At 40.7% G+C, this 24,755-nt stretch overlaps 2 protein-coding genes across 4 annotated transcripts; one reads left to right on the top strand and one right to left on the bottom strand.

The window, feature by feature from the left end:
* Positions 1-364: 364 nt before the first annotated feature.
* On the top strand, positions 365-4,386 carry GPX2 (glutathione peroxidase 2). Its single transcript, XM_058567127.1, has 2 exons — positions 365-722; positions 3,150-4,386. Exons 1-2 carry the CDS (start codon positions 501-503, stop codon positions 3,498-3,500), a joined length of 573 nt encoding a protein of 190 aa, XP_058423110.1. The 5' UTR covers positions 365-500; the 3' UTR covers positions 3,501-4,386.
* CHURC1 (churchill domain containing 1) lies at positions 2,415-24,510 on the bottom strand. 3 transcript variants are annotated; one of them, XM_058567129.1, is made up of 4 exons: positions 24,403-24,509; positions 17,113-17,248; positions 15,256-15,326; positions 2,415-2,486 (listed from the first exon to the last, which is right to left on the bottom strand). In XM_058567129.1, the coding sequence occupies exons 1-4, from the start codon at positions 24,439-24,441 to the stop codon at positions 2,481-2,483; spliced, it is 252 nt and encodes an 83-aa protein (XP_058423112.1). In that variant the 5' UTR covers positions 24,442-24,509; the 3' UTR covers positions 2,415-2,480. The 3 variants fall into 3 exon arrangements, with proteins under 3 accessions (XP_058423112.1, XP_058423111.1, XP_058423113.1); XM_058567128.1 differs by lacking the exon at positions 2,415-2,486 and adding an exon at positions 7,135-9,578; XM_058567130.1 differs by lacking the exons at positions 2,415-2,486; positions 15,256-15,326 and adding an exon at positions 7,135-9,578 and having other exon boundaries at positions 24,403-24,510.
* Between the last annotated feature and the right edge of the window lie 245 nt (positions 24,511-24,755).

Below are 24,755 nucleotides of genomic sequence, written 5' to 3'. Positions count from 1 at the left end.
GTCTGAGTCAAGGGACATGCGCCCCAATTCTCTTCCTCAGCTTTCAGATCTCGGCGGACCGTGACCTCTCAATTGCACAGCGCAGAGCTTGGCACTCAGCAGGCACTCAATAAATGTCTGTGCCAGGTGAAAACAACTTGCTGGGGCAAGTAGGAGTCAATCCTGCATCCCTCCCTCCCTTTTTTCCTCCTCATTTGACCTTTGGGGCTCTGGTTTCCTGCAAGTAGTGAATAATTCATGTCTGCTCATAGATATCAAATTGGCCCTTCCCAGGGTGCCAGCAGGGTGGGGCAGGAGGTGGCTTTATTCAGAGTCTGTAAATAGGAGGAGCAACTTCCTTGTTCCAACAGCTTACAGGTGGCTGACTGTTTTTGCTAAGTCATCCTGGGGATGCTCAAAGCCCCACTGGGAGACCCTTCCTGCTCCTCCTTCCTTCCCACTCCTTTAATAGACCCTTCAGTGGGCTCACCCTACTCTGGGGCTCACTCTGCACTTGCACCATGGCTTACATTGCTAAGTCCTTCTACGACCTTAGTGCTATCAGCCTGGATGGGGAGAAGGTAGATTTCAATACATTCCGAGGCAGGGCGGTGCTGATTGAGAATGTGGCCTCCCTCTGAGGCACAACCACCCGGGACTTCACCCAGCTCAACGAGCTGCAATGCCGCTTTCCCAGGCGCTTGGTGGTTCTCGGCTTCCCGTGCAACCAATTTGGACATCAGGTGAGGGGTCCCTTGTATTGTACCCAAGGAGTTGGGTCACTGTAGCTCTAGTAGGCTAAGGGGAGGGGGAGAATAACGATGTGTGTTGGAGTGTCTGGAATTGTGGGGTATGTTTTGTTACTCTAGGTCTTTAGGTACATGTGAATACCAAGGGGAAGTATATATGATTCTCTAACTGTCTGTGATTAAACACCGAGGGTGTGGATTTTTATTGTTTATTGTCTTTCCACTGTATTCCATGAGGGCTGGTACCAGGTCTGTTTTTCTCTCCACTGTGTCCACAGTGCCTAGGGTATAGAAGGTACTCATTAAATATTTGTTGAATCAATAAGTGGAGGAATTAGAAGATCAAGAATCAAACTAGGATTGAACTGACTCAGGAGACCTTAGCTCTAGCTAGACTTGCTTCTGCTATTTAATGGCTCTGTGCCCTAGGAAGAGTCACTCAATTTTTCTGTTTTAGTTTCCTCATCTGTAAATTGGGGATAATACCACTTATCTCATAGGGTTATTGTGAGGTTCAGAGAATAAAATCTACAAAAGTAACTTGAAAAATATAAAGTAATATGCAAATACAAGCAACTTTTACTATTTGGATTGAAGGATTTTATTTGTTTTAAATCAGCCAAGTGGAGAGTGAATTTGGGAGAAAGCTAAGGGTTAACAATGTGCATGTGTTTCTGCTGGGCATCACATGGACTTTTGTCTCTGATTGATGGGTTAGGTTGTTATTGGGTCTTCAGCCCACACACCTCGAGTTGTCTTTTAGGGATTCTTCTGTTTTCACTTATTATTTTAATAGCACAACCAGGCAGAATGTCCTCAAGTGAACCCTCTAATTATAATCCCCTTAGTTCAATTCAAGTGGCATGAAGGCAAGGAAAAGATTAGCAGAGATATAAGCAGGAAGGCTGAAGTGTCATTGGCTGTGACAAATCTGAGCCCAAACCTTACTGCTCTCACTGTTCCCTCCCTGTCTCAGTCTGTTTCTAGGCTTGGCCAGGGCAGGAGAGAGAGAAAGGGCAAGACCTCTTTAGAGGTATCTCTCTGGCCCTAGCCAGCCTTACGCCATCATTTCAGGTTAGCTAGTTGCTGGAGGGAATCCGTAACCTACCAGTAGCCAGCCAGCCATTTGCATTAAGAGATAAGAAGTCTAAAGGGCACATATGTCTAGTGATGGATAAAAACTAGACTATTTGTGGTGAGCACGATGCAGTCTATACAGAAGCTGATATAGGAATTGACTGTACTAATTGGTTCTAGTAGGTCAGAGGCAGGAACTTTCTCCCAGAGGGAGATATCTGACTCTTAGACTAGGGGGGAGAGATGGAAAATAAGGGTTTCCACAGGTCTTTTAGGGTTATCAGGGGTGGGGAATGCTGAGTGGGGATAGGACAAGAACGGCAGTGGGGAGGGAAAGAAAGGTAACAGGTTCAAAACTAAAGCATTCATAGCTGAGTAGAGTGAGTGAGTGTAGGTGTCCGTCTTGGGATAGAAGCCTAGAAGTGAAAGGAATGACAATTACACATTCACAACCTTCAGCCTTCAAGCACTTATTTCCTTAACTTCTCCTTCCCCTGGCCTATTCCAGAACTCTAACCCCTCTACCCTATTTAATTCATCTCTGTTGGTCACTTAGGAATTCCATTTAGAGTACATTCATTGATGTCTCTAACTTACTTTGCCTCTGTGACACCTGGAAACCAGACTTCCATGGATGGGGTCTTCCTTCATCAAAGCTTCCCTTCTACCTGCGCTTCAGATCTAGGACAAGGCAAGATGAAAGCAAGAAACTATAAATCGCATTCCTCTAGGCCTCAGTTTCAACCCTAGTTTGAAGAACTGAGTAGGGCAGAGGCGAAGCTATACTCAATACTGACATGTAATTAGAAGCAACAGAGGCAAAACTGGGGCAGAAGGAAAGGGAAGGTGGTGGCAGGATGTGTGTGCGTGCATGCGTGCGTGCGTGCGTGTGTGTGTGTGTGCAGGTTTATACAGGTAGGGAAGCAGAAGGAGGGTTCTAGGCAGTATGACCTGAGTCTCCTTTCTCCTTCTTTCTACTGCCCTGAGTCAAGGTTCTTGAAGCTTCAGACAGATGCCCTAAGACCAGCTCAGAGTGGATTGGAGAGAGAAGCAACAACCCAAACGTGCTAAATCTTTCAGTATAAGAACAGCCAAGCTAGGAACTGCGAGAACTTTCAGAAGTGGCTAGCAAGCCATCAAACAATAGCTGTGAGAGGGAAAATTCCAAGGCAAGAGTAAGACAAAGCAAATGAAGAAAGAAAAAGAACAGAGGGAAAAAAAAAAAGGATACATAGAAAAGAATGATCCTGGGAAGGGAGTATAGGAGGGGGAGAGATTTGCATGTTGTGGACCCTTCATTTCCCCCTTCCCTTTTCCATGCTCTTTGTTTTTTTCCTCCCCCAGGAGAACTGTCAGAATGAGGAGATCCTGAACAGTCTCAAGTACGTCCGCCCTGGGGGTGGATTCCAGCCCACCTTTACCCTTGTCCAAAAGTGTGAGGTGAATGGTCAGAACCAGCATCCTGTCTTCGCCTACCTGAAGGACAAGCTCCCCTACCCTTACGATGACCCAGTTTCCCTCATGACAGATCCCAAGTTCATTATTTGGAGCCCGGTGCGCCGCTCAGATGTGTCCTGGAACTTTGAGAAGTTCCTTATTGGGCCGGAGGGGGAGCCCTTCCGACGCTACAGCCGCACCTTCCCCACCATCAACATTGAGCCTGACATCAAGCGCCTCCTCAAAGTTGCCATATAGACAAGAGCTGCTCAGCACACAGATCTACTCCATCCAGCCCCAGAGTGTCTTTCCTTAGGATTCAGTGTGCCTTGACAAGACACTGCTGGACCTAAGCTGTCCCTTGGGATCAGTTCCCTTCATTTAAAAGCCTTGCCTTTCTGGTCTGCCTGTTTCCTTTCCCTCCCCCAACCTTCTGGTTGGTGATTCAACTCGGGGATCCAAGAATTGGGTGGGCTCTGGGCCTTCACAGAATGATGGCACCTTCCTAAACCTGTATGGGCGGTGTCTGAGACGTGTGAAGGGCCCCAAGCCAGCCTACCAGCTGAGTCCAATAAAGGCCAGGTGTGGAAACGGCCAGGCTCTCTGTGTCTTCTTCCTTGACAGCCAGTAGAAGGATGCTACAAAACTGCTGGTGGGACAGAGGAGCTGGCAGCACACAAAGGCTCGGAAGAGGGAGGCTCTGACCAAGGGAACATCCTAATTACTGTCTGGAAAGCAGGCCCTGGTCAAGGTCAGCAGTGGCAGTTAGAGTTGCAGGAAATGTTAACTGTAGTATTACTTTATGACTCTTCTCCAGAACTGGGGAAATGAGGTGCTAACGAGCGGTAAAGAGGGGGAAAAGACAGTGGGCCCTTTGGTTGAGAGTACTGGGAGGGTAGTTAGAGGATTCCAGTCAGGAAGATATTACTACCACTGTGGGGACTGGGCCAACTAAATATTACCTGCACCTCGACAAATTCCTGGGTTGAGAGTACTGGGAAGTTAGAGGATTCCAATCAGGAAGTGAGTACTGGGCCAACTAAATATTACCTGCACCTTGAGAAATTACTGGGAAGTCAATTTGGCCAACTTTTACTAAAAGCAAGGGGGGGGAGGGTGCAGTTACTGGGAACACAAAGAGCACTTTGTTTCCTCATCACCTTGATGAGTAACATTTGGTTTTGATCCTTTGCTAGACTAACTCTCCTTTTTACAGTTCACATTCCACCCTTATCTTTCTCAAACTCACATATTTACAAATTTAGGCACAAGACAAACAAGTTTAGGCATGAATGACTGGTTTCTTTTCTTTTTCCATTAGGGTGGGAATGGGAGAGGGCCTCCCTTCAGATAGACTGTTCACAACCTGCCAACATGATAGTTGTTCCCTGTAAGAAGAGTTCTGCTGAACGGCTGCATAAGCACGGTGCCCCAGACTCCTCATTGCACAGGCATACTCAAAAAGCACCACCACCACCACGGGTAGGTCCTATCATGCTCTTAAAAAGATCCCTGCTGAAAGGCCACTGTCCTGTCACTTTGCCCCACAAACCTCTTCCTGGCACCTTCTCATTTTACCTTTCCTTCTTTGACCACTAGATGGAATATTGTACTTCTCTTCACTGAAGCCCTGAAGGGACAGTTCTCCAAATTGGACACATTTCTTGAGAACCCGAATGCTGAAGGGGAAATGCTTTTCCTATGATGTTCCCATAACTATTTTCTAAGCACTTGCATCATCTGAGAAGTGAGTGTGGAGTGAAGGTCAAGGATCTCCACTGTCCGACCTTCAACTAAAGCTATGTCATCTCTGGTGCTTTATTTCAAAAGGGTAACCTGAGCGTTACAGTGGGAATCCCCTGGCATCCTTCTCCAGGGCCTTCTGCTAAATTAAGGCTGCCCATAACTTGACTCATGAAAACTCAAGCCTTTCAAGATTCCTGCTCTTAATGCCAACAGTTGGGGTATGGGTTTTTGGGGCCAGACCAAGCACTGATTTTAGAGCAATAACTGCAGAGACAAATTGCTTCCCTGAAGAAATGAAATAGAGAATTCATGTTGGATGCTAGTATGATTTACTCATCTTGATAGCGCTATTGCCTGTTGTTATGTCCAATAGCAGAGCCAGCTATCCTGAATGCTGGCATTCTGCCACTGGCAATTTAGGGCCTGATATGCCAGTACAATGTGTTGGGTCTTTCCCATGAGGCTTAAGTTGGAAGAATTATTTAGAGATTCCCAAAGGAATGGGAATTAGAGTATAAGTGATTTTGCAGAGTCAGAAAGGGCCATAATGCTAGGAAGAGGGTTCCTCACTTGGACAGGGGAAATGCTATTTGCTTCAGAAGGGACCTGACCAGTTTGGCTCAGGAGGGCACAGAGAAGACAAAACTGGAGGAACTTGTTTTACAAGGACATTGTGTTTTACTAAGTCTTTAGCTGTGCTGTTGTTAAAATGAAGAGAAATGAGAAATTGTTTCCTTTCTTTTATTCCTCATCTTGTCTGTCTCCCTTTACATCCTCAGAATTATCAGCCTATGGTCATAAACAGACACAGCAAAGCTTAATATAATCACTCACTTTCCTAGATCAACAAAATCTTTTAATCAAATTTCCCTAGGGGCACTCAGGAAGCAGGAAGAAGTCTCATAAACAAGCTTTCCCAGAAGAGCTGAGATAATGCTATTCAATTTAGAGGAGACACAGACAGAACCATTTCTCCAAGGGATTTTACAAAAAATATAGCTTGGAATAAGTGATTTTAGGAGGCCAAGATACATAGACTGAAATTGATCATTATTGCCATGACTATGTTTCCACAGCTGTATCTCCTTAGTTTAAGAAACACTGAGCCAAACTCTAATTGGTGATTTCAAATCCAGTGAATTCTTATAATCACTATCACGACCATCATCCAAACTACCATTTAGTATATTCACACACTGCGCTGAGTACTTTAATATATAATTAGGTTATTTAATCCTTATAGCGACCCTGTGAGAAATTTTTCTCTCTATTTAAAGAGGATGTAATTGAGCAAGACACCTGCCAAGAACAAAGGGCTGGTGAGGAGCAGAGTTGCAAGTTAAACCCAGGTCAGACTGACTCCCAAGTCTCTACTATTAACCACAACTGTGCTTCCATCTCCGAGTTCCTGCATAAAGACCACTGACGGCTGCCTGTACACAGCACTGCACAACCTATAAACCATTTCACATTACATCCTTTGATTTAAAAACTCTGTGAAGGAGGTATGATTATTTCTATTTTTCCATTGAAGAAACCAAGGTACAGATAGAATAAGAGACTTGCCCAACGTCTCACCATGAGCAGGCAGCAAAGCTAATTTTAGACCCAGGTCTCTTGATTTCCTTTCTACCCCACCACAGTGTTTCTCACAATAGAGACTTGTACTACAGTCAAGAAGCATACATTTTAAAACTGAGAGCCTCAAATTCAGTCAAGTAACTTAAACGTGCTCACAAAACACAAGAACGAAACTGAAAGGATTCCTGATACATTGAGATAAAGAATGGTGAACATATACACCCAGTGATGACTTACAAGTAACAAACCATATCTGGTTGTGCCCAGACTATATAGTATGTCAATTAATTAATATTAGGAGAACCCAAGACCATTTGCGAAAGGCAGAGCTAGCTAAAACAACACAACGACAACATGCTGAGCTTTGAACTCCAAGAGCCTAACTAGGCAGACCCCAGATCTGTACATCACGGAAAGAATGAGGTGCCAGTAAGAGCCCACATTCCCAATGACAACTACAGCTGACTTCTTTTCCTTTTTGAATCTCAGAAACAGAAGTAAAGACAACGAACGCTTTTGCCTGGTTCCCCTTTATTTGAACAGAAAAATACGGACTCAGTAGAACTGAGTTCAAGAGGTCTTTATTCTATTAGATCCACAGAATTCCATAAGATGATAAAGAAAGTATCATAAAACACAACACAATGTTGGTTTAATAATAATGAAATATATGGATGGGATCTTATGTTTTGAATTTTTGTAGTATATAGTCCAGAACACATAGAAAATTATACATTCTGCAGTAGATGAGGATATCAGTAGGGGCATATAAAATTGTACTCTTGAGCTCCAAATGACTAACTTGGAAACATCAGCAAACTCCAAGAAGGGACAATTCGGAGGCTATAATGGGCTTAGTGCTGCTATTTAAAGTAATGAAGCATTTTCTCTGCTTTCTGGATTCATTTCACCAAACGATTTCCTCAGCAGGTCAGATATAGATTTGCAGAAAGTGGAAAACATTTTCCAGGAATAAAACAACTGATCTCTGAGGAGCAGCTGACTTAACTTTTCTGAATAATAAATCTTGGCCTGACAAGCCTCGATTCCTCAGAGTGCTGTCACTGCTATTCTCAACCACTTCCTAACCCTGCCAGACCCTTACACGTCATGCGTACTGAACACTACTGTTGAGAGTGAGTCGCTGTACTAGCTGTGGGACCTTGAGTAAGTTACTTAACTTCTCTGTGCCTTAGTTTCTTTGGCTCCAAAATTGGGATAACAATAGTACCTACCTCATGGAGTCATTAATGAGGATTAAATAAGGGTTTAAAAAGGCCTTGGCACACAGTAAGTACTCAATAAACCTCAGCTATTATTATCCCTGTTATACAATACAGCTTTTCCTTGATATCAACAACACTTTGCTCACTTGTTTTTTTTCTTATAAGCAAAGCCTTAGTTCAAAATGTCCAAGTCTCTTAGATATGAATACGAAACGATTTTGTTTCTAACACCTGACCCTTTAAGTTTTGGTCTCAGAATGAGAAGAACTAACTGAAACCATCTTATTGTATCTAGTACTTTATATGCCTTCCAAAGCATTTACGTTCATTATTCATTTGGATCTTCTAACAATACTGTGAAGGAAGTATAATATCAATTTTTACTAGCCCAGTTTTATAGAAAGGGGACAATCAAGTCCAGAGTAATGCTTTGCTTAATGGTTATACTGCTACCAAATGGCAGAGAGGCCTAAATGCCAGGGTTTATGACACCCAAGCCAGTGTTCTTTCACCTATGCAAGGTTCCAGATCTCTTTGGAGCAGCTGAAACCATTCTATTTATATTAACTGAAGTCCACACTTTATTTCCCTAGTTTATACCAAATATCCTTTTCCTGGTACAAGATCCCATTCGGGATACCACATGACATTTAGTGGTCACATCTCCTTAGGCTCTTTTTGGCTGTGAGAGTTTCTCAGACTTGTCTTGGATGACCTTGACAGTGTTGAGGAGAACTGGTCAGATATTTTCTTCAGTTGGGATTTGTCCCTCAACTGGGATTTGTCTGATGTTTTTCTCATGATTAGACTGGGGTATGGGCTTTTGGGAGGAGGACTACAGAGGTAAAGTGCCCTCTCATCACATCCTATCAAGGGTACATGCTATCAACATGGCTTATCATTGATGACATTAATCTTGATCACCTGGAGAGGTTTTGCCACGTTTCTCCACTGTCAAGTTACTTTCTCCCCTTTCCATGCTATACTCTTTGGAAGGAAATCACTGTGCATAACTCACACTTAAGGAGTGCAGAGTATCTATGTACATTATTTGAAATTCTTTTGCATGGGAGATTTGTCTATTCTCTCCAATTTATATATTTACTTATTCAATCATTTATTTATATCAGTATGGACTCATGGATATACATTTTATAGTTTGGGTTATAATCCAATGCTACTTTATTTGGTTGTTCAAATTGTTCCAGCTTTGGTCACTGGGAGCTCCTTTACTTGGCTCTTCTGTCCCTTTGATGTACTCCCAATCATTGTGATTTTCCTTTTGAGCACCTCCTTTTTTTGTGGTGCAATATGCTCCAAGCTTATCTTGTTTATTTACTGCCCTAGTCCTAGAATCAGTTGACTCTCCAGCAAGCCCTGGTTCCTTTTATTGGAAGTGAGATCTAGCCACTAGGTGTGCTCCCATTTTAGTTATTTTTTAGCCACATAACTGCTAACAAAGACACTTCATTCTGGCTGCACTGATGTGAACTGGGAACTTGAGCAGAAGAGCTCAGCTCTAGAGAACAGCAATCCCCTAAATTACTTTTTCTTTCAAAGAATAAGTAAGTCTAAGCAGGAAAAAAAAAAATGCAAATAATTTCCACTATAAACTAAGTAAGACAAATCATCAGGCTTGCTGTAATGTAAGCCAACACAACATAGTTACAACAGAACTGCAGAAAGATCCTTAGAATAACAGAGTCATTTGTCGGGGGTCATCAGGGAGAATACTGATAGTATCTTCGGCTTTGCCACATAACAGACACAGCATGGTATACTCCTAGAACAAGAGAAAGTGCATAATTACCTTGAGGAACAGAGAGAAAGATGTTTTGTAACTTACTCTGGTAAAGCTGTTCTCTACAAATTGTCATGGATATTCCTTCTGTACATTAGATCAATTTCTTCAACACCTATCAGCAATGTCTTAGGTTTATTCTGTGTATCCCAGAGCTTTTTGTTTATATAAATTGAACACACACTGATGCTCTATTTACTATTTATACAAGAATGTCATCTTGGAAATGACTGGCAATTTCTTGAACTTAAAAAACATACATATTGGGCTTAGTTACTGCTGCTATATAAAGTAAGGAAGCGGGCCAGCCCCGTGGCTTAGCGGTTAAGTGCGCGCACTCTGCTGCTGGCGGCCTGGGTTCGGATCCCGGGCACGCACCGACGCACTGCTTCTCCAGCCATGCTGAGGCCGCATCCCACATGCAGCAACTAGAAGGAAGTGCAGCTATGACATACAACTATCTACTGGGGCTTTGGGGGAAAAAATAAATAAAATTATACAAAAATAAAAAAATAAATAATGAAGCACTTTGAGTGTGGGTCACTAAGGACAAATTCCGGTTCTTAGAGTTGCTCCTTTCTAGGATATTTAACATTAATATGCAACACAAATGATTTTAAAAACAACAAAAAAGGAAGAAAATTCCCAAACCAAAAAAGTTATTTTTATCTACTCCAGGAAAAAAAAAATTGTGTTAAATCCATTAGTATGTCATGCCTTACATTTAGATAGCTAGTTGTCTGGAATTTGACCTATTTGAGGAGTTTTGTTTCTTGGGCTTAACAAATGTCCAAGTGACTGGTGACATAAGGGACTTTGTTTTAGACAAAAATCCTTAGGGCAAAGTCCTCTCCTTATAGCTGTTTCTTTCTAGAATATTTAATATGGTCAAAAACTATAGAAACATATTTCTTTTAAACCTTTTGCTTAAAAACCTTATATCTTCTTTAGGAAAACAAACATCCATGTGAAATCTATTAGTACTTCCACACCTGACACTGACATTGCTGCTGTCTGGAAATTGATCAGTCGAGGCAGTGTGTGTTTCATGGGCCTGGAGCCACTGCAGAGAGGGTCACAGAGATCACTAATGACTACGGCACAAAGACTCTGAACCAGACAACTGCCTTTCCATTTCCTACAGTGAGTTCAGCAGGAAGCTTAGTGGCAGTGGAAAGACTGTTTCTTAAAGACCATGCAATTTTAAACTCTACACACACCATAGAAATAAATAGAGGCTAGAGCTCAGCAAACAAATACAAGTCTCATGAATTAAAAACAAAATAAAACTCCACTCTCTTCCAGGTCTTTTGCTGCTCTCAAATACCTCTGCTTTCACCCACCAGACTTACTAGCAGGATGTCAACCTCTCACTGGAAATGAAGAAGAAAAAAGTAATCGAGTCAAAATGGGAACATGTGTGAAGCTAGACAAATATCCGAGTTTTCAACCAATTTATCCACTGATAAGATTTTATTAAGTGCCTAAATGCTCTGCAATGTGCGAGGCGACTGGCAGACACAAGAAAGGGCAAGGACAAGGTCTGACCTTGCAAAACTTACCATCAACTTGGGAGAAAGAAAAAACCTAACCCATGGTATAATCTGGAAAGGTTATTAAATCAGTAAGACTGATTACACCTCTAATTTTCAATTTATAGGCAGTCTGGAATCCAAATTTCATTGTAGGTCAATTGTTTGAAATTCAAAAGCAGTTTCCCACAGAAGTAATGTTGTACATGGCAGTTAGGTTCCCAGGGAAATCCAGGGAGTCTTTTAAATTTACATTGAACAAGTGCTATAGAATCTAACCATATATAGCAGTGCTTCTGTGGGAAAATATGTCTAGAATTCTAACTTGGCATGCCAGGAACATATCTCCCTGTGCTGCTAGGAATATGGTGGAATTAGGACACCTTTTACCAAAACCAGTCAAGTTGGGAGAATAAGAATTCCCCCTAGTCATTCATGGAGACCCCCAAGGGCTCTACCTGGGCAAAGCCTAAGGAGAAAGACTGGAAGGAACGATGGAGGGGTGGGATCACCTTTGGGTAAGACCAGATCCTTTGTTTCACTCTGAGGGCCCCTTGGCCCTTTTCCTCTATTTCTACTCGTTAATTCTGACCCAAGTCCTCTCCTTCCTTGGTCCACAGAGGAACAGAAAGCAGTCTCACAGTTGCCCTCGCATTACCTGAGGCAAACACATAGTCCTTTTAATGGCTTTCAGGGAGATATAAAAACTAAAGGATCCCTGGAATCATTTGTAATGTATTTTCCATTTAAACTCTGTACTTCTGTCTCTACTTTCCCTTCTACTCCTGCTACCAGAAACTCTTACTTTGTTTAACAATGCTATTATGGTTGTTTTACAAACAGAATCCTTATCTTTTAGAGATACATACTGAAATATTTACAGAAGTAGTGACATGTTTGGGATTTGCTTCAAAATAATCCTGTGGGAGATGTGGGAATGGTAAGGTACAAATAAAGCAAACTGAAGCTGGGGAGTGGAGGTTAATATACTATTCTGCTTACTTCTGATTGTGTTTAAATTTCCCATGAGACATTTAAGACAAAGCAAAACATTCCCAATGGTGGGTATCCCACCTTGAACTTGAACTACTGCGGGAATAAGATGAGGGCTGGAATAGTGTGGGGATGAGGAAGTAAGTCATAGCAGCTGAGAATGAAGAGTTCCTGTGGTCATCAGGGTGAGATGGAAGTTCCCAAGTGGCTAGGGCCTGCTGTGGGTACAAGAAGAGTGCAGAAAAGGGACAAAGCAGTACAGGCTGCACTGTCAACAGCAAAAAAAGAGACAGAATTTAAGTTCAGCTTTAAAGAGGTAAAATTTAGTTGGCTTGAAGGTAGAGAAAGGACAATTTAAGACAAGGAAAAAGCATGAATAAGGATGGTGATATGGAAAAGAGCAAGCATATCGCATACGGAGCAGCAGAGGAGTGACAGGATGATATGTTTAAGAAAGACTGATTGAGGGCAGTGGGTAGCACTACAGTTTGGGGGCTGCTGCAGTAATTTAGGTTTGGGAGGATCTGGTCCTTGACAGGAGGTATGACAGTGGAGCCAAAAAAAAGCAAGACAAACAAAGGAAGAAAGGAGGGCAGGTAGGGGTGTCAGGGTTAGAAGAGGAGATTTGGAAGATATTTGATATGTTTCAACTGAGACTGAGTATGTGTATGCTCACTATTTGAGGGAGTATAGAGAAGGTTCCAGACCAGAGACCAAAGCCCAGGGGAAAATGAGTTAGGGAAAAAAAGGAAAGGAAACCAGAGAAGAAGCAAAGGAGCAGTCAAAATGATTTAAAAAGAAAGAAAAAAGTCTAGCACTCTGGACCACAAGGGAAAAAATGCTTCAAAGACAGCAACGGTTAACAAAACCAGGTCCAGAAGAGATGTTAGTAAGAACTGAGGCAAGGTCACAGGATTTGGCTACATTACAGGAAACCTACAGGAGAACAGTTTCAGTAAAGTGAACATGAAAACCGGACTGTCAGTGGTTAAGATGACACAGGGAAATAGGGAAAAGAGGTAAAGACCTACTCAGGTCAAGAAGCAAAAGGAAGGACAGAGACGATTAGAGGATGAACCAAAGAGGCGGCTGAGTGAAACAAAAGGATTTTAATTTATTTTTAACAAATAAAGAAGAACTAAGTATATTTAATGTAAAAAATGTTTTAAATCAAATGGAGAAAAAGAGGATGCTAGAAGGAGAGAAGATAACATGAGATTCCTGAGGAAATGCAGTAGAAGTAGCCTTAGAGAGGAGGAAATAAAAATCTTCCTCGATAACAGGTCTGGTGTACATGAGGAGAGCAGTGGGAAATAAGAGAAGGGGAAGCTGGGCCAGCCCAGTGAGAACCTTGGAATGCGGAGCTTGGATATCACACAGCAGCTAAAGGTAGCTATGGAAAGGCCAATGAGGTAGTGTGAAAGTATCATTTAAAAAAAAAAATAATCTGATGGCAGAATACAGAATATGTATGGGTGGCGGAAGTGGATGTTGGGAGAGAGAAGACTGGGGGTAGAGAGTTTGGTTTAAGAGTTTTTTCCAAGAGAATCTCACACTATCTAGGCATTGTGATTATAAGCCATCTTCCTTTTTCTTCTGTCTACCCCAGAGTAATTTCTGGGGCAGCTCTGAAAATGGGTATGTTCCGTTATAAAGGAAAATCAGCTAGACTTTGGTCTCATGGCGGTGATATATAATGGCTCAATTAGGACATAAAGAGGCAATCTCAATATCCAGTTAGAGACTCTAAAAAGCTCACAGGAGCTTCAGAGAAATAGCTTTAAACACTCCTTTCCTCCCATAAAAGGACAGAGCTGCTCCTTTAAGCCCATGACATGCTCATTCCCCTATTTGGCCACCATTCATTGAAATCTCGATTTTGCCCTAAGTTATACATATCTTATAAATATTTTTTGAGGCGTAATTTTTGGATGCTGAGGATTAACCACAACATATTAGACCAGATTCTGACAGGTGACTGTTTTCTTCCACACTAAAAAAAGGAAGAACAAGAGTGGTTATACTATTTTATAAGATTCTGTTATGGAAGACTTTTTTCTTCTAATTACAGTACTACCCAAATTTGAAGGATTTATGGGCCGGCCCTGTGGCTTAGCGGTTAAGTGTGCGTGCTCCACTGCTGGCGGCCCGGGTTCGGATCCCAGGCACGCAGCGACGCACCGCTTCTCCGGTCATGCTGAGGCCGTGTCCCACATACAACAACTAGAAGGATGTGCAGCTATGACATACAACTATCTACTGGGGCTTTGGGGGAAAAATAAATAAATAAAATTATAAAAAAAAAAAAAATTTGAAGGATTTAAAAAAAATTCCCTTTATATCTTATGGATGAACACGGAGTTCACGCTAAATCAGTAACTCAATGTGAACACCTGCAAACAGATGCAGTGAGGGACAGACACAGGTTCCAGTGTGTCCTCGTGCTTTCCAGTCTGTCCGTGGCTCTCCTTCATTGCCCAGCTTTCCTTCCTGACCACCAGATCTGTGACTCTTCAGCAACCTCAGGCTCACACCAGCCTTCTGTAGAATTCTTCACATGCTCTCACAGCTGTATGAAAACTGATCCTAATACTAAATCCCTAGCCATTCAGCCTCTCTCTTCCAACCTTGATACATCCACCTCGTCATTTTACTTAACAAATACTAATAAAACGTCTTACCACAACCGAGACTATAGAGTGGCTCAACTACAAGTGCCTACTAGGGAAAACAAAGATAACCTCCTTATCACAATTTCCATGACCAGCAAGTACGGTGGCAGTGCATAGGCCAGTACTTAAAGCCAACAATTGTGCAATCGCATAACTGGGTAGAGAAGAAAAGGGCACAACAGTAACCTCATAAGAAGCCATAATGAGCTGTTCTTTATAAACAAAAATGACAGGATTGAGATATCATTCGTAAGGCATGCATTTTGATTTGTGACTCTTGTGAAGACAGGCTTGAACAGATCCACCCACATCTCTGTCTCTCTCCACTTACACAGGTAGAAGAGAGGGATGGTCTCCTTTAATATTCACTAGTACTTCATTTATGAAAACTACAGCTAGATTTTCAATGGTACTTTTATTATCCCACTCCCAACAAGAACATACCCATATTTATACATTTACCTGAAATTCATCCATGATACTGAATGTATACTCATGCCTGGCTACTACGTGATGACAATTCTTACACAGATCTGCCAAAACAGAGAAAGACTTAAATAATTAAGGCTTGGGAGGCGTCTCGAGACAATAAAATTTCTATTCTCAGCATGGCATTGCTTTAAAACAATCTTAATTCTGTTATACTTAGCACAGCAAGAAACCTATTATAATATCTACTTTGATAAGAAATCTAGAATCTGTCCCATAGCAACACTACATTAATTAAGGGCCTGAACTCAGAGACTTAAAGTGCATATATTAATCACCATTGAAAGCTCTCTCAGGTAATCAGTTAACAGATACGTGTGTTTTCCAAACTAGCTGCACCTATCTAACTATGTAAAAGCTTTTATTCTCAGGAATGACAGAAATTGTGCTACTACAACCAATAAAAAACAAAAGACTCTAGTAAAAATAATATGATAATAACTATAATTTATTGAGTGCTTACGGCATGCCAGATACTGTTTTAAATACTTTTAATCTATTTATTCACTTAATCTTCTCAAAACCCCAATGAGGTACACACTATTGTTACTACTGTTTCAGGGCTAAGGAAACACAGGTGCACTGTGGTCAAGTAACTAGGAAGACCACCAAGCTAGGAGTGTTGGAACCAGAATTTGAACACAAACATTCTAGTTCTAGAGCCCTAGCTCTTAGGCACTATGCCCTACTACCTGGAACAAAATAGAGTTTCAAGGGGTATATGCTAAAAGAAAGAAAAAGATTCTTTTAACTTAGAAAATTTTTTGATAGTCTGACTCTATTCTAAAGGCTTAGTGTCTCTCATACCCCTCTTTCAAGATATCATTATTTGCACATTCATTCCTCATATATTCAGAACATAACAAGGAACCAGGAGACAAGCAGGAAGGGGATGTGAACAGTTTAAATACTTGTCACAATACCTGGGCCTTAAAGTGTACATATACTTAATTTACTCATAGAAATTCCTAGTGTCAATTTCATAATTTATTTATTTTTATTATTCATAGTTTATTTATTTGCTTTCCCAGCCTCGAGGAGGAGGAGCAGCATATGAAGGTAGCATACTTACAGCAGCAAAACAAAGAAACAGACTGACAGTGAGATAGGAGACAAAAAAGCTATAAAAGCAGAAACAAGACTAAAAGAACCATAGCATCCCAGGGTCGTTTAGTATATGGGAAACAGCTCTAAATACTTTAATGGCTATTGGAGAATATGACTATATTATACTATAGTAGAAAGTGAAAATTCACATGGATGACCCTAAGGTTAAAAAAAAAAGTCTCTATATCTTGTTTCAGAAGGCATTAAAAATAAACAAAAAAAAAATTGGTGCCTGGAGCCAGACCAGATGGCCCAGTGGTTGGAGTTGGGTGCGCTCCACTTCAGCAGCCTGGGTTCAGTTCCCAGGCACGGAACCACATACCGCTCATCTGTCAGTGGCCAGGCTGCAGCGGCAGCTCACATAGAAGAACTAGAAGGACTTACAACTAGAATATACAACTATGTACTGGGGCTGTGGGGAGGGGAAAAAAAAAAAAGAGGAAGATTGCCAACAGATGTTAGCTCAGGGAAAATCTTTCCCAGGAAAAAAAATAGGTGCCTGAATCATAACCTTCAGTTATCTGCAAAAGTCATTTATGTAAAATATCTGATAATGCTAGATAAATGAGGTGTTATCTACATTTTCCTCTTGAAAACCTAACTAGTAACTATGTGTTGAACTATGATGTTGAAATAGGCCTCATAATACTTTACACAACCTATCAACTTCCAAAAGCTAACACCTGCTAACGGACTCACATGGGGAAAAAAAAGTCTACTTACGATCATAGGTAACTATTTCTTCTCCATCTTCCTCTTTCAAAGATTTGTTTGTGATCAGCATAAAATCCCGCTTATTGCATACTGCACAGCCTGTAAAGTTCAGCAAAAAAGATCCATTCTCCAGACAGATGGTACCCTAAAATATTAAAAATAGGAATTTATTTTTCTTACATTTCAAAATCCTTGGTGAAAATGATTAATAGACTTAAAAATCTCTAAAGGCAAAAAACATGGCCAGAATGTACTTGCTTGAAGGCTACAGCAAGTAATTTTGGAAATTACTAGCTTTCTTCGAGGTGTTATTCATGGTAAATGAAACTGAAGCAGTGGTAGAGCTGTAAGTCTCTGAGGACTGCAGCTGTGTTTAAGAAAGAGGACTGAATGCAAACGGATATTTAGAAACAACTTAATGAAGCTTTAATAATATAAAATACGAAAAGGAAAAACTAGAAAAATCTAACAGCCAACACTATTAAATGAGATAGATCATAAAACTAGAATTAAAATTCAATCAAAATGGAAACACTGAGCCAACGACAGAAATGATTGTATACACTGTGATGCTCAGTCGATTGTTGAAATAGCATTTTCCGAAGCCTTAAAGATACCACAAAATAGGGCTGGCCCCGTGGCTTAGCGGTTAGGCGCACGCGCTGTGCTGCTGGCAACCCGGGTTCAGATCCCGGGTGCGCACCGACGCACCGCTTCTCTGGCCACGCTGAGGCCGCGTCCCACATACAGCAACTAGAAGGATGTGCAGCTATGACATACAACTATCTACTGGGGCTTTGGGGGGAAAATAAATAAATAAATAAAATTATAAAAAAAAAAAAAAAAAAAAAAAGATACCACAAAATAAACAAACAAAAATAAACCCTCAGCTCTACAGATGTCAGTCCTTACTGATGTGTGTGATTCAGACAGAGAAGGTAAGCTCTGCGATTCATCAGCCTGACACCATGGCATTCAGAAGAGAAAGAGTTTTGCTTCATCACTAAGAAACTGTAAACTTATGTTTCTGGCTCAAGGGAAGTCTTTGCTAAAGGCTCATTAATAATTGCTCAGAACTAAAAGTCATTTTATAAATAATCTAATTCAATCTCATTTCTGACCAACAAATTTAGGGTATTTTTAAAAGTTAGTGTGACTAAAAATCATTGAAATCAACATTTCGCTAATGCAGCTATGTGCCTGCTACTGTGCAAAGCACCGTGCAGGATTCAAGGATGAGTCACATGTTTCTACCTTCAAGGAGGTTATGAAGTATTAGGGGAATTAAGACCCACCTTACAGGATGCCAGTGAAGCCTTCCTGGATTCCCAGCACCTCAATTAACCTCTCCCTTCTGAGTGGCTCCTTAGTGCTAATGTATTAAGGCACAGGTTAGCTCTGCTGGGGGGAAATGAAGCTAACTATATAGTTTGGAGATACTAAATCAGAGGCACATTGACTTAACTACTAAAAGGGAAAAAAAGAAAGCCTGGGATTAAAGTATAAATTTTCAGCTATTAAGAACAAGGGCTTTGCTTTGATTAAAAAAAAAAAAACTTTAATGAGGTATAATTGACATACAAGAAAATCCACAAATTGTAAGGGTATAGGTGAACAAATTTTAACAAACATATATGCCAATATAAACACTACCCCAATCAAGATCTTCCCAGGAAGTTCCTTCCTGCTTTACAGCCTATCTCCAACCCCTCTCTCACCTCAGGCACCCATTGATCTGATTTCAATCTCTACAGATTAGTTTTGCCTCTTCTAAAATTTCATATAAATAGAATCATACAGTATACTCTCTTGTATCCAGCTTTCTTTGCTGACAACATAATGTCCATGCTAAGCATCTATTTTGTTGTATGTATTAGCAGTTGGTTGCTTTTTATTGCCAAGTAGTATTCCACTGTATGGATTTATCTGTTGATAGACATTTGAATTCTTTTCAGTTTTTGGCTATCATGAATAAAGCAGCTATGAAGATTCATAAGTCTTGTGTGGACATAAGCCTTTCTCTTGGGTAAATATCTAGAAGTGGAATTGCTGTCATATGGTAAAAATATGCTATATGTTTTATAAGAAACTGCCAAATGGCTTTCCAAAGCTTCCCATTTTCCATTCCCACCAGCAATGTGTGAATTCCAGCTGCTCCACATCCTCACCAACACTAAGTCGTCTGTATTTTAGCCATTCTAATGACGTAAAGTGGTATCCTATTGTAGTTTTAATTTCCCTGATGACTAATGATGTTGAGCATCTTTTCACGGTTCCTATTCATATACCTTTTCTTGTGAAGTGTCTATTGAAGTCTTTTGCCATGTTTTTAAAGTTAGGTTATCTTCCTATTAAGTTATAAGAGTTATTACTGAGTTATAAGAGTTCTTTATATATCTTAGATACACATCTTTTGTCAGATGTATGTATTACAAATATTTTCTCCCTGTCACTGGTTTGCCATTTTTTGTGTGGTGTCTTTTGAAGAGCAAACAGTTTTCATGTTTATGAAGTCCAATTCATCAATTTTTTCCTTCTATTATTTGTGCTTGTCTTTTAAGACATCCTTGCCTACCCCAAGGTTGCAAAGATTTTCTCCTAGAAACTTTATAGTTTTAGCTTGTAGGTGTGGGGGATCAGAATTGGAGACCCCAAAATGTGTCTCTTGGCCTTATTTTTAAGGACAAAAAAACTCTGAAGGAAACTTGGACCTTTCCCACTAACTGCCTAAAAGAATTTAAGACAGAAAGCCCATCCCAGGACAGGCCATCACCAGAGATAACTCTGGGTATTGGTACACTGGGAGGGTCCTTGCTAAGCCCATTTTTATCAAAGTTCTGTCTCTCAGGTCACATTGACTATAGGAGGCCCAGCAAACACTTGTTTAACAAACACTTGCTTTTCCATCTCCATGTAAATTGCCTTCCTCCCCTTTGAAGTCCCAAACCACTACCCCCAACATCCTCCTTTGTCTTTAGCTGAAGATGGTATTCAAGGTGGCGGCTTTGGCCATTCTGAAGAGTTACTCAGTTTTCCTGGGTTTCTCTCATGTATACATGTTATTAAACTTTGTTTGATTTTCTCTTGTTGTTCCATCTCATGTCAATTTAATTCTTAGACCAGCCAGAAGGACCTACAGGGTAGAGAAATTATCTTCCTCCCCTACATAGGTTTAGGCTTATGATCCATTTTGAAATAATTTTACATATGGTATGAAGTAAGGATCTATCCAGTTGTTCTAGCACATTTGTTGAAAAGACTATCTTTCCCCACTGAATTACACTGGCACCTTTGTGGAAAACTCAAATGACCATTTATATGTGGGTCTACTTTTGACTATTCCATTCCCTTGACTTATACATTTACCTTTGGACTAACGTCACATTCTCTTGATTACTGTAGCTTTATAGGAAGTCTTTAAATCAGGTAGTTTATGTCCTATAATTTAGTGAGTCTATGTTCTTTTTATTTCCATATACCCTTTAGAATCATCTTATAAACTTCTAAAAAAAATCTGCTGGGGTTTGAATTGGGACTTCCTTGAATCTATAAAAGATGACTGCCAAGGACTCTAAGAAATTAAGGAATGAAAAACAGTCTTAAAATAATAAAGATCTAAATACCAATTTCAAATAAACAGAACTCTGAATAGGCCTGCACCCATAAACACAGGGACCTCATACAATGCAGCCTACTTCTGTAATCTGACCTTGTAAGTAGGCAGAACGTAAACTCTAAGGAAATACTGAGATAAGAGATCTATGTATCTGCTGTGAGGTAAGGAAACACATACTTGAAATAGCAAAATGCAAGTATAGTATATCAGAAACTGATGGGGCTTTATGGCCACTTGAAACCAGTGACGTAATCTTCATCAGTGAGACATGGCTCTTTTATTAAATGAGGCACGATTATTAACGTCCAAATTTGGGAAAGTAAATTAAAGCACACAATATTCAGGGAAGCTTGAGGCTCCCACAATGGGAGGAAAGAGAAGAATGTAATTTAAATTAATTCCACAGTAATAGCAAGCTATAACAGTTTCAAGAAGACAGGAAAAAAAGTCAAATGTTAAATACCCTTAGAAAATGCAATTCAGATAAATCCTGGCTGAGGATGTGTAAAGGTATGCAAGTGTGCAAGAAGAAATGAATACTATGAATGATAATTAGTATGACAGTATTTATGATAAAATCTTATAAATTTGAGAAATCTGCAATTATTTTGACAAAGACTGGACCAATTTGCTTTTTCCAGAAAACGATTATTTCAGATGGTACAACTTAATAGTGTATATGTTTTATCAGGGAATGTTTAAAATTAAAAATGGAGAATATAGTTTTGTTTTTATTTATTTTTTTTGTGTGTGAGGAGATCAGCTCTGTGCTAACATCTGCCAATCTTTCTCTTTTTTTGCTGAGGAAGATTGGCCCTGGGCTAACATCTGTGCCCATCTTCCTCCACTTCATATGGGACGCCGCCACAGCGTGACTTGCCAAGCAGTGCGTTGGTGCGCGCCCGGGATCCAAACTGGCGAACCCTGGGCCGCCGCAGCGGAGCGCTCGCACTTAACCGCTTGCGCCACCGGGCCGGCCCAAGAATATAGTTTTTAAAGAACCAAATTTTAGTTTTTCTGATATTCCCCATTGTTTTTCTATTTTCTATTTCATTAATTTCTTCTCTAATCTTTATTATTTCCTTTCTTTTGCTTGCTTTGGGTTTAGTTTGCTCTTGTTTTTCTACAGTCTTAAGTAGAAGGTTAAGTTACTGACTCAAGATTTTCTTTTTTAATACAGGCATTTAAAAATGCAGAATATCATTTTAAAGCATCCATTTACATACAATTGTTTTACTAACTATATATCAGACTCAGCGTTTAAGTAAATACAGTTTAATGCTAAGCAACAATTTGAGTAAATGAACTTTAGTAGCTTAGTTTTAAGTGATGTACATAAAACATGTAATTTCTAATTTAAACATATCACTAATTCACACTGATCATTTTCCTCTGATTAATGTAAATTAATGATGTATTTCTGTATTGCTGCCGCATTACTAAGAAGTTTAAAGCTGAAACTTGAACTATACGAAATATAGGTTTATTTCCAGTTTGAGGTGCAAAATGTTTTATTACAATTTTGTGCCTGATCAGTAATTTTAGAAAATGCAGTAGGGTTCTAGTTCCAATTGGTTTGCTAAATGCTTTTCTGAAAGAAAAAAAATAATTTGGTTCACCGTTGAGCAAGAAAATTTGGATTCAGAAAGTTAGTATGGTTCATTTCTAATTTGATTCATGCTGAAGTTCAAGTTCTCGGTGTAACATTACAAGCAAGCAGGCCAGAGCTCTGTTAGGAATTCATTACTGTGTATTTCTAGTCTGCAAAAAACATCTATCACAAAACTCCAGAAAATTTTATGAAACCAGATAAATAATTAAATATTTATTACCTACTCATTTTGCACTTAGAGCTTCCCAATATGCTAATCCATTATTTTTTTCTGCCAGTTTTTGAATGGACTCTACTTGCAACCACCATCTTATTACCCTTTCCTTTGCTAAACTCAAGCAGAGTGGCTTCTGCTCTTACTACCCTTAAAAATATCTCATGACTTCAAAAAATCCCAGAGCTGAAAGGATCCTTGAGACATCAAATGGTCAGTTAGTCTCTACTGACCAATACGAAGAGAGTTCAATCCCTTCTAAGGGCTACCCATTCTGTTTTTGAAAATCTGTTAGAAAGTTCTTGATTCTGATTCAAAGCCTACAACCCCATAACATCCACCCACTAATTATTTCTAAATCTGCCTTCTGAAATTCCAAAGGAAAATTTAATTCTTCCTCATGACAGCCCTTTATTTTAGAACAGAATAAAATCAGAGAAAAGTGCTTATGAAAGGCACTTTGCTGATTTTCCAATTACCTCAATCCTTTACTCTTTTTCCTATACTTTATTTTCACTTCCTAACTTATTCCTTGAAGCTCAGTCCTTGATTCTCTACAGTCTTTTCCTAAGAGAACAAATCCTTTCTATTTTGACATCTTTATTTGGCTGACATCTGTTTGAATCTCATACCCAAACTGCAATCTTATATTTTCACTCGACGCCTCAGACGTTACACTCTCAACTTCCAATGAAACATGATAAAGCCAATTTGACCATTTGCCCCCCAATTGGTTCTTCCTCCCATATGCCTCCAATTTCTGTAATGATACTTTCAATTTCCACTTGCCTAGATTGAAAACCCAGAGATCATCTACAGTTATTCTCTCCTGCATTAAACTGGTTGAGTCTTGTCAATTATTTCTTTGAAATGAGGTCTTCATTATTCTCATGTCTACACTGCTGTTGCCATAGCTCCCCAAATGCTTTGTAGGGCTCTCCTTTTACATTTCGTCCCACCCCATCATCTCAACATACATCCATAAGATTCATTTTCCTCCTTTCCTTCTTTTCTACCCTAGTCACAGCTATCCTTCAAGTTCCAACTGAAGTTCACCTTTCTTTTGGGAAAACAGCGCTATCTCCTATTGCTCTCGCCTTTCTCTAAACTGCAATAGCATTTATGGACTGTACAACACATTCTTTGTTAATCACATACTCCCCTGAACTGTAAGCTCTTAGCACGGAAACTGCCTTTTATTTCTTCTTTGGTACCCTCTTCTGGCCTAGCAAAGTAATCTAGCTACAGACATATAAATGTTCAGTAAGTATGCCCTGAACGAATGAGCGTAAACAAACTTCACAACCTCTCGAGCCTGAGAGGAACAGAGATTTAAAAGAAAGGATCAGCCAGGAAACCTGAATTAGTCTTGGCTCTCATACTAACTAGAATGCGAACTTGGGCAAGTCATTGCCCCTCTCTGGGCATTAGTTTCTTCATCTGCAAAAATGGGTTAGAACAGAAGGCCACAGAGGTCCCTTCCAGCGCCGGAGTTCGCTAAGAAAATTGAACTTCATTAAATCTAGCTTGAGACTGAGAGCAGGGGTAGGGGTGGGGGTGCCTCTCTGTTGTCGACTGGGTTGTCGGTGGTGGGGTTTCCTCTGTTGTCCCCTGGAGCGCACGAGGAGTGGGTGACGGCTGATGTCAGCCGCCAGGGCGGGGACCTGCGGGAACGGACGGCGACAGGCCGCGCTCGCGGTCAAGTGCCTAAACACAGCTACCGGGTCACTGGAATGGGCGGTGCGACTGAGCCCACCCCGCGCCCGGCCTCTCGGGGAAGGCCGGCCGGGGGCATGAGAAGCCTCAGGGGCCGGCCATGGGCCAACTCGGGGAAATTCTCGGCGCCCACTCGCTCACCCGGTTGGGATACTCCTTCTCCACACAGTCCCCACACATCGCAACGCCGTTAACTGGAAGGTCCTCCAGTGCTTCCGGGAGGACGAAACCTCGCGAGAGCTAAGAGAAGGTTGCCGCATGCGCCCCAACTACTTGACCCTGGAATATTGGGTCTCGGAAACCGTTCGAAGTCTCCGCCTCTTAGCAACTGTTGTTAGGGCAGGGCCTTGTCTCCGAGGCAACAGTGTTGGGCAAGGACTAAGACTTCAGAAACCTTTCCAGAAAGAGGAAGTGACTGCGGACCACGTGGCAGGAAGGGAAAAGGGGTGTTGGGTTAGCAAAGTTCTGATAGGCGCCTTCCTGAGTCTAGGCTA

Source organism: Diceros bicornis, chromosome 24 (genome assembly GCF_020826845.1).
Source record: "Diceros bicornis minor isolate mBicDic1 chromosome 24, mDicBic1.mat.cur, whole genome shotgun sequence".
Taxonomy (NCBI): Eukaryota; Metazoa; Chordata; class Mammalia; order Perissodactyla; family Rhinocerotidae; genus Diceros; species Diceros bicornis.
Note: the sequence above shows the minus strand (reverse complement) of the source record. Positions and strands in the feature narration are given on the sequence as shown.

Bases quoted from the DNA above. Each gene is read 5' to 3' on its own strand.
- CHURC1 (XM_058567128.1), bottom strand. From the start codon at position 24,441: ATGTGTGGGGACTGTGTGGAGAAGGAGTATCCCAACCGG. The intron at 15,327-17,112 runs GTAAGTAGACTT...CTGTTTTGGCAG, and splicing joins AGAAATAGTTACCTATGATC to ATCTGTGTAAGAATTGTCAT. The intron at 9,579-15,255 runs GTAAATGTATAA...CTCTTGTTCTAG, and splicing joins GTATCATGGATGAATTTCAG to GAGTATACCATGCTGTGTCT.